At 43.1% G+C, this 10,127-nt stretch overlaps 1 protein-coding gene across 1 annotated transcript in view; it reads right to left on the bottom strand.

The window, feature by feature from the left end:
* Positions 1 to 5,121: 5,121 nt before the first annotated feature.
* PDZD2 (PDZ domain containing 2) overlaps positions 5,122 to 10,127 on the bottom strand; it is a 137,077-nt gene continuing 132,071 nt past the window's right edge. The window contains exon 24 of the mRNA XM_021554724.3: positions 5,122 to 9,323. Coding sequence (XP_021410399.2) covers positions 9,157 to 9,323 — 167 coding nt within the window. The 3' untranslated portion in view covers positions 5,122 to 9,156. The remainder of the gene's footprint in view (positions 9,324 to 10,127) is intronic.

The following is a 10,127-nucleotide window of genomic DNA, read 5'->3' as shown; positions in this document are numbered from 1 at the left end:
TATCACTTGGGTTTTATTTTGTGGATTGTGAAAGCATGATTGTATTATGCAAATTCCGTCAATGCTTCCATGTCAACAGGGCAAAAGCAGGAGAGCAAGAGCAAAGTGCCAGCAGGTATGTTTTGGTGGATTAGGCTTTGCCTTCTGCCTTTAAGAGGAAAATAACTACAACCATGACCCTGAACTTCAAAATGATACACCTATTCTAGTATTTTTTGTTAACTACTGGCTGCAGAATATTTGGGTGGTATTGGGGGCCTATTATTTCTACCAGAGTAGCTGCAGCTTTGTAAAGGAGTACTCTTTGTAAAGGATAGACATCCAAATTAAGGGTTTTGTCTAAGATCCAGACAGAAAGGAATACAGCATTTTGTCAGGCAAAGTTTTACTTTCTCCACAGTTCAAAGCTGGAGTTTAGGAAGACTGGGAAATGAAACTGCTTATCACAAGGGAACAGCAGAGGAATAGTGCAGAGCACATTCTTCTTCCCTACTGCTGGGACCCAAAGATGTGTCCATGCAGAGGAGAGCCTGAGGTCCTCCCCTGCTATGCCAAGCACATCAGCAGGCTCCCTGCTCACTCACTGTACTGCTTTTTTTCAGCTTCACAGGCAAGGAACACCATCCCTGTAGCTCATAATCCCAATGCAAAGGGGATTAAGAATTTCTGGGCCAAAGGGTCTTGTTTCTAAAAACCAGGAAAAAAAAAAACAAAAATCAAAGAGATGCAACTCCCTGTTCTTTCCCACTTAGTCACCAGCAGAAGCCTGGAAGAGTTTTACTTTAGAGGGCATCAGTGAAGTGGTCCTGAGAAGGTCCTTCAGGATGCTACTGTAGGTGCTGCACAGAGGTCTGTTTTTGCAAAGTTTCACCAGCAAATCATTCTTGTGTGACTCATCAGACTTGTGAAAACATTCAGACACTCTCACCTGCTTCCCACTGGAGGCTGGCCCCTCTCCAGCCCTCCAGAGCAGTGTCCAGTCACCTACATAGCATGATGCTTGTGGCCTGCTCCTTCCTAAAGGATGGGGGGGGAAAATCCTATCACTGGGGCATGGCATTGCAATCTAAATGCACTTGACTCACCCACAAGCATCTGATATCAAAAAAGCAAAACAAACCCACCTAGTGAAGCAAACCGACGGAGCTGCCACCCTAAAACACTCTCCATTTACCAAAGCATCTGGCTGGACAAGTGCAGCCCTGGGTCATGTTTGCACCGTGGTTCCTAGGTGAAAACCTGCCTGGTCCCCTCAGCCAGCTCATGCCTTCATACCTGAGACTGGATGCACAAGTGGTATTTCCCAAACAAAGTGCCAGACAAGGAGATACTTCCTCTTCCCCTCACGGGATGTTTTTGTAAATCAGCTGAAAAACAATGTCTCATATGCTGCTCATTATTTTTAGTAGACACTGCTGTATGGGATTAAGTTTAATCACTTTCCTCCCATCAACATAAGAGGGTGTGAGGGCACGATGTGCATCCATGAAGGCATAAGGAGGCTGGACAGGAAGAGCTGGGCATATAATGTTGCCTTTCATTCTGGCAGGGTTTCCCCTGAAGCAGGTGACTGTCTGATGGTGGGACTGTCAGTGAGCAATAGTCCCAAAAGCTGTTACAGGTGTAAACAAGGGTCCTCACCCAAGTGCGTCAGGACACTGTCTGGCCCATGTAATAAATAGGCCACACCAAGGCAGCCCTGCCTTCTCACGCATGAGCTCTTTGCAATGCAATTCTCACCAGCCCTCTGAAAGCATGGATGTTGGTGTTGGTGTCACTTCTTCAGCAACAGGAGATATCCCATGAAATGGCAGTGACCACAAATAAAACAGTTTCAGCCATTCATCTTCAGCCATTTCATCTTTGGTGGCCTTGGTGTCATTCCCTCATCCCCATGGAAGTACGGTGGGAGCGCCACGAGGTTCGGAGGCTCAGCTCCTTAATGACATGGTCATCACTTGAAGGAGCAAGGAACCTTTTTGTAGTGGACAGGCCAGCTTGCAAATCTCAGAAAAAGAAATGACTTTCAGCAGCACCCCCAAATAAGGCCAGTAATAGGATGCTGGCACTTCCTCTCTCAGCTCCTGGTTCCAAGCTGGGATCCCTGCATGGCAGATTTTAAAGGCAGCATTCTGCTTCCACCTTCCCCTCTGTGCTCCTGACAGGGATGTGACAAAGCTGCAACAAAGGCTGGATGCCACAGTCATGTCTGCCCTACTTGGGATCAGGAATTAGGGAGGCAATTTTTGACAAGAGCAGGTGGACACTGGACATTACCCAGCACCACTGTAGCACATCAAGGAAATTGCTTTGGTATGTAGGGAAAAATCCAAGGAATTTCAGCATCAGGTAACTTGTTCGTTCAGTGCAATGATATTAGACTGATTCAGCCACAGAGGGGTGAGGCCAGCACATATGCAACTATCAGTGGAAATGCAGGAAATTCTGCATTTAATATTGACTAACATCATAAAATACCCTGACTGACACAAAATTTCCTTCTAGTCACAGCTTTACACTCTATGGGATGGAAGGGCATCTCCTTGTTTTAGGGCATGATGTTTATTTGCATGAAATGTTCTTTTTTATCATCATTAAAAGTGAGTGTTTTTTATAGGAAAACGACTTAGTTATTGCAATCATTATTAATTAGTGAAGTATTTTAGCTGCGCTAAGTGCTTTAATAAACATGGATACATAAAAGAGGAAGTAATGACTGGCTTTCCCTATAAACAGAGTCCAAAACAGGCTTTTACTAAAGGCTGATGGAGACTGTCTGGTTTCAGCCATGCTCCTGAGAAGAAGAAACACTTCATTTAACAGAAGTGGTAGGGAATCAGTCCTAGATAATGCAGATCATTCGTTCCTCAGGCATCTGTCGGTATGAGGCTGCTGGACACAGGAAGAAGGGGCTGCAAAAGCAGTTACACAACCCCGTATTGCATAGAAAGGAAAAAATCCAGCATGCAAATTCCAGACTAAAAATCTCTCAGCACCAGGCAAGAAAGCATGAGCCAGGGACTGGCAGCACAGAGGCATCAGGGTGGACATGCCAGCTGTGCAGCCATGGCTGGCTCTGTGGCTGACCCTGCATGGCCATGGGCACCAAAGTACAGCCCAGGGCCATGGTCTGGGAAGTTTTACTTGTAATTGCAGTGATGTGCTGCCCTATGGCAATGCTCTTGTGTTCATGGGTGCCATACCCAGCCACCACCTGCCCTGCTCCTGGCCAGCCACAGACTCCAGGGTGGCCTGTGGGAACCTTCTCCCCAAGGGTCCTCCTTCATAGCATCCCTGCTTGAGGACAGTGACCAATAGCTTCTAGTCAAATGTGGTAAAGTGGCATTTTTGATACATTCCTGGAATCAGAGATGAAGAAAGAGACATACCAGAATCACAGACCCTATTCAAATTTCATTCAGGGATGCCAAAAGGGAGCAGGAGAGCAGCAAAGCTGCAAAAAAAAGAGAAATGAAATGGGACTTTTTAGGTAAAATCATGCTTTAAGTTCCTCATTTTCCCATACCCTAAGGCTTTCACAACTGAGAGAAGTAAAAATTTTCTAGTACTTCAAATGTCTTGGTGGCTCAATGAAGTCACATGTACTAATCCATTTACAGGTAAGTTCATTGTGTCTTTTTGCTTTTGTATTCCTCTTTACTTAGCTACTGACTGTGGCAGTTAAGATTTCAATTAAAGATACTAAAGACTAATCTGACAAGAGGCAGGGTGCTTGGAGGTTTGAGCCCTTCTAACCCCACCTGAAGCCATGTGTTGGAGAAATCAGGACAGACAGGAGGATAGGATAAGGGGGGGATCAGTGAAAGAGAGGAGAGGAGCTTGGTTGGCACAGCGCTGGTGACAGCAGAGGGGAGCAGAAAGGCAAAGGAAAGGAAAACCATCCCACAGTTTCCCATCCATCTCCTTCCCAGTCTGCTTGTTTTGTGCCTTGCACAGTCTCACTACACAACAGCGTAAACTCTGCAGCATCCCTCATCATCATGGCTGTGTGCAAGGGAGAGGGATGGGGGGAAAAAAGGGTCCCAAGGCAAATGGAAAACTGGTATACCACAAAGCTCCTCCTCTTCCCCTCCAGCCCAGGAAAGAGTCCACGTGCCCAGAGGGCAGGCTGGGAGCCAGCCACACTGGCCTTTCCCACAGGATGAGTCAGCAGTAGCTGTGGGCTTATTCCTCCTCACGTGGCTTGCTTGCTTGGACCCTCACAGCATGGCACCTGGAGAAGGAAACTGAAAGCAAACACAGTGGCTTCTGGGGCACAAACCTGGGGGTGAGGGAAATGCCCGCTGCACCACTGGCATAGGAGAGCAAATGCCTTCCTTCCCTTCACACAAAACCCCACCTGGCCCTTTTGGGCAGCACTGTGCACAGGAGGAGAAATGAAGCTTGCCAGGCCTGGCACAAGATGCAGGCGAGTGCCATGGGTACACCAGGGAAAGGTCAGGACTGCCCTGTGCCATGTGGGAGTGCTGCTTCAAGTGCCTAACCCACCAGGCAAACAAAGAGCAATGCACACAAGCCCGTAGTGCAGATATAAACACTCCAACTCGCCAGGCCCTGCCTCCAGCCCAGGCTTCCCTGCAGTGACCAGCTGATGTGTCTGTGTGCTGCCAGGTATACCATTTTGGGCACCTCTGGCATTCCACACATCAGAGCAGCTGAGAGGAGAGCTTTCTGGCTGGCTCATATTTCCATGAGGAAAGCTTCCTTTGGTCTGCTGTGCAGTGACTGTGAAGTGACTTGTGTCTAAAAGAGTGGCCCACTTGGTGCAAACCTCCCCAGACAGGAGGCTGTGGTCTCCACCTCCCACTATGAGCTCTACTTCAGCTCCACTGCATCCACAGAGAGTTTCCAGTGCAGTCTATTCCACCAGCAAACTGTGGCTTTGAAGGGAATTTTATCCCCAGAGTAGGTGGGAAACTAGAACAAATAACAGGTTAGGCCTAGCCTTATATTTTAAGAGGGCACCATTTTAGTTCTAGCTTAGATGCTCACCCAGATAGCATTTACAGTCTTTGCTCTCCCTGACATCCTTGTCCCTGTGATGCCAGTTCCAACTGTGGACCAGACAGACTGGCATAACAAATCAAATATCTAGAAGAGTACTAAGGATACAATTTATTTTCAAAATCACTAAAAAACCCAAGCAAAACAGTTTATGGCAATACAGATTGACATAGAAGAGACAGAAATAAAAAAATGTACAATCTATTTCATGTTATTGCACTGACTTTTTTATAATATACAAGGCCTATTAAACAGTTTTAATTAAAAGAAGTTTTATTTATATAAATAAAAGTGTAAATATACAATATCATACAATAAGTGTATCAGACTAACACACAAAATCTACCTACAGTGGGATCCCCATTTTTCTCATGAGCTAGTCTACTCTTCATCAATATTTTCACTTGTACATTTACATAACCTAAACATAGAAACAGGTAAACATTCCCATCTGGGAACACTTCCTTCAGAATTTGACAAGAACCACTGCAGAACATTTATCAGGGTTAATTTTAAGTGAGGGTCATTGGGAAATATGAATCACTTAACAGTTTCTTAATATTTATCTATTCTTCTATTTTTATTTTTTTTTAGTGAGAAAATGATCAAATGTTTTTCCCTCCCTAATCTCGGAGTTTTCAATACAAATGCAGATCCTAGAGAAGCTGGAAAGAGCTTCCAGGTACAGAAGGTTGCAGAATATGCAATGGCAGCATCTCACTGCTCTCATATCCATGATGTGCACCTTCAGCTGCCCCAGGCCTGGATACACCAAAACTCTAAATCTTCTCCATCTAGGAGCAAACTCCCCTTGTCTGCAATGACTTCATCTCCCTGGTGAAGAAGTGCATAATTTCATCTTGATTTTTTGGTCTTCTAGGATGCAGCTGCCAAGTCTCTGCTCTCCTAGAATTTGGCCAACACTCCAGCAGGGTGAAGAATCACCACATGCAAACAGCAAGGCCAAAAATGGTTGTGATCCTACTGAACACTGATGAACTAATGCAACGTCCTCCATCATTTTAGTGCGACCAGGCTCTCAGAAAAATAATATTTACTTCGCCAGGTGTGTATAACCAAAAATTTACTACATCTGTTTGGTCTAACCATTTTGTCTGTAATAAAGCAGACACCTATACTGCATAAATCCTGGAGCTTTTTCAGGGCATGTCACCCCAAGAGAGATGTCAGGAAATGCTACTGTAATCATACCAACATCAGTGAAGATGCTGTTCTTTCATAAGGAAAAAAACCAAAAAGGTATTTTCAGGAGCAGAAACAACCAGGGCTAAATACAATTCTTCTGCTTGCTCTAATGTTAGTAGAGAAGTGTTATATTTCTACCCATAGTAACAATTATCAGATTTAAAACATTAAACCTATCTTTTAAATTATAGCCACTACTGAATCACACACAAAAATCCCCATTTCTGTTTGCTGTTACTCAGCCAACACTTATCTACGTGCATGTAAAATAAAATACTGAACAGTATCTGATTACTGAAAAAAAGCCTTCTAAATCACTCACAATGAACAGTACCTGCAAATAAGCATCTGAAAAAACCACCACGTATCATCTTAAGACACCTCAAATTAACTTTAATTTACGAAACTAAGACTTTACCTTTGAGCTCACACCGGTTTAGGAGTGAGGGAGACATATGCCCCCCTGCAATGGAACCTTCAGAATTCTAGACTGTGGACTGAAAGAAATGTCATTGCCTAAAACACAACTGTGATTTACCACATTAAAGTAGCAAAAAGTCAGTACTGCACTGCACGTATTATACGTATACAGGTATGCATTCACTACGCTGCATTAAATTCCACATGCATTTTATGTATCTATTATACACTCTATTACAGTCGGATTTTGGTCATTCCTGAACAAGGCCTCACCATTCAGCTGTCCCTGCTGAATTATTTCTCCTGTTTTTCAGCAAATATGCAGGGGTAACCTCTTCTATCCCACCACAGGCCTGGAATCAGTGTGGTCCTCCAGCCCTAAGAGCTGCATACTCCTGAAGCCTCTCCCACCATGGAGGTGACTGGAGGCATGGACCATCCCGACAGAGTGGCTGAGCTTTGGGTTCACAGTGGACCCAACTCCACAGTCATCTCACAGCATTGAACCTGATTTAGTTTCAGTAGAAATCCTGCAGGCAAAGGAGCTGTAGGACTACATACATACAGTATTGCCTTTCCTGTAACCAAAAGCTGCATCTCTCCCTGGATTCACATGCTAATACATCACTGAAAAAGAATTAAACATATTTATTCATTTTTAGGCAAACATTGCACGGCTTTTCTATTCATCTGGTCTCAGGTTGCCTTGCAGAACTGAATTTTCTTCTGCTCATAATGAGCTGCAGTCTAATGAAGCTGTCACAGAGATGAACCCAAGTGAGTGCTCCACTAACCTGGAAGCAATTGCTTCAAGCACTGTTGAATAAATGTAAATAAACCGAACTACAGTATGATCTTGGGGAAGGGCCAAGTGACAAGCCCAGACCTTTTTGTAACAGCTACGCAGTGTCTTGGCTTACTGAAAACAGAGGCAGCACTTCAGACTTGGACTGGTTCCAGGCCGAGGACTCTTCACCCTGGGCATGTTGGCTGCAAGCAGTCTCCAGCCTAAATGTGATGTACAACCTGAGTACTGTGGAACAAACAACTTGTTCTCAGCTGATAAGGACACTGGCCCATTTCCTCCTATATGCATTTTATGTTGTTTAGCTATCCCAGATGTAGGAAGAGAAATAACAGAGTCTAATCTCTTGCACCCATACACTCTCCTCCCAGCACAGCAGACTAAGCAGCATGGCTCACTACTGATACCTCTTCTGTGAATAGAGGTGACAAAATCTAAACTAGGCTCCTGTGGCACTGCAACCCTTTCTCTTTTGCTGTACCCAACACCATGGTTTCTCCCATCTACACAGTTTTCAGTTTCACCACCCAGAACCCTCAGTATCAGCCCAGTCCTGACACAGCTGGGGGTACTTGCATCATCCACACACATCATCAACCCACTGTCACACAAGGAAAAATAAATACTGGACAGGAGAAAACAAAGAAGACCAATTAAAAGCCACCACAAATATGGCCAGCTCAGATTTAATCTGTTATAATCCCCATTTTTAGATCACCACTTTTCAGTTTGAGTCTTTCAAGTTGGGCAGCCTTAAACCTCTTGAAGATTAATAAAAGCAGCCGAACCTGCAGACATTCTTAGTGGTCACTGAAGTCTGTGGGATCTGTAAGTGCTCAGCACCTAAAATTATCCCCCTTTAAAAAATATATATATTTTAAAGGTGCCTAACATTAGAAGCCTAAATTTGAAAATTCAGACCCCAGTTTTTTATCACCCCCATTTTAATCATAACTAACAACTCAGTATACACCTTGGTGGACAATCACCTATTATTGGGACATGATTTTCTTACAGATTTCTACCACATTAAAATCAAATGCTTTCAGATACAAGTTGCACCTCGAATTAGATTCAGTTGGGTGGATGCTGAGTTAGTTCATTAGTTTTAAGAGGACTTTTCAGCTTTGCAATAGAATTCTTGTATTTTAGCCATACAAGTTGTGCAAAATTATACTCTTTTGTCATGCACTTTTAGCAAAACTGCACTTAGAAGAATAAAGTGAGATTGTTCCAGACATTCTCTTATTACAACAAAAAAAAGGACCAAACCCTAAGGAAGCGTCCTTAAGTCTTATTACAGCTAAGTGATATAGTATAGTCTAAAACCCACCCTTGTCAACAGGATGGCAACCAACAAGTTCTACTACCAACACTCTGCAAGATACTAAAAATATCAGGGACAGGCACAGTGTTATTTATCTCAGTCAAAATACTTTAAATCAAACCCAGGAGAAGTCTTGAAGTTCCAATAAAACTGCCACATAATACAAAATTGTCTCTAACTTTTGTATTCCTTCATCCCCAGTCATTAGGTGAGATCTTTGAAGCTCATCACACGCTTGCTTAGTGGTTCTCCAAGGCTCTTAGCACCTCTCTGTAAAGCATTAAGACACTTCTGTGTGGCTTTATAAACAAAGAGCTTTTAGACAGTTATAAATGGTTTGTCTTAGCAAGTGTGATTAAATGTAGTGCTTCCATCATACTGCAGTTCTGTGTTTTCTGATTAGCAATTGAACAGGCCCCTCTGGCACAGATTTAATGATGTTCCAGGCATCGTAATGCATGAGCCCAATTAATGACTTCCCACTAACAGCAAGAATTTCATCTCCAGTTTCTATGTTTCCAGACTGCTCCGCAGCACCACCTAGAAGCAAAAGTGGGAGAAAGTCAGTATTAAAAGAAAAAGAAGTGAGCCCACAAAAATCTGCCTTCCATTGGGATGAAATAAATAATTTTTTCCAACTTAATCCAATTTCAATCCAAGTTGCTAATGTTCACCTCAGCTCTAGCAAGCTACCCCATGCCACATCTCACAGAAAAGGTTATTTTAACCAAGACAAAGCCTTGTTCTCAGAAAAGGTGTCTGGTTTTGAAGGAACCAACATAAGTGTATGAAATATGCTGAATGTTACTTCTGTAGCTGTAAGAATCCCTGGTTGATAAAATAACCATGAAGGTTGTATGTAGCATAGATGTACTTTCTCAACTTCAACAGGGTAATAGGCAGATAATGCAGCAGACTGTAAAACCTGGCATAACCACTGATCAAACACTGAATCAAAAACTGATAGCAAACTTTGAACAAGCATGACTCATAGAAAGTTTCTAGAAAAGAGGCATACCCTTCACTGCTGATGAAAATATGATTTCTGTAATGATAATTAAACTAACATGAGACATCACAGGAAGGGGAAAAGGACTTTATGGAAGGATGTAAATTAATGAGTTTAAAAACTAAACATGCCCTTTACCCTAAGAAGCACTTTCTAGAGAGGGGAAAAACACACACACACAGACAAACTGACAAGCAATTCAGTAAATATGTGTTTGATTTTTTATCTTGATGAGGGAATAAATCACTGAAAAGTAATTCTGTAAAAATGCTGTGCACATGTAGATTCATCCAGAGTTTCAGTTGCCTTTAGAAACGGCCTTATTTTTCACTAAA

Source organism: Lonchura striata, chromosome Z, assembly GCF_046129695.1.
Source record: "Lonchura striata isolate bLonStr1 chromosome Z, bLonStr1.mat, whole genome shotgun sequence".
NCBI classification, from domain to species: domain Eukaryota; kingdom Metazoa; phylum Chordata; class Aves; order Passeriformes; family Estrildidae; genus Lonchura; species Lonchura striata.
This window is presented reverse-complemented; position numbering and strand designations above follow the sequence as displayed.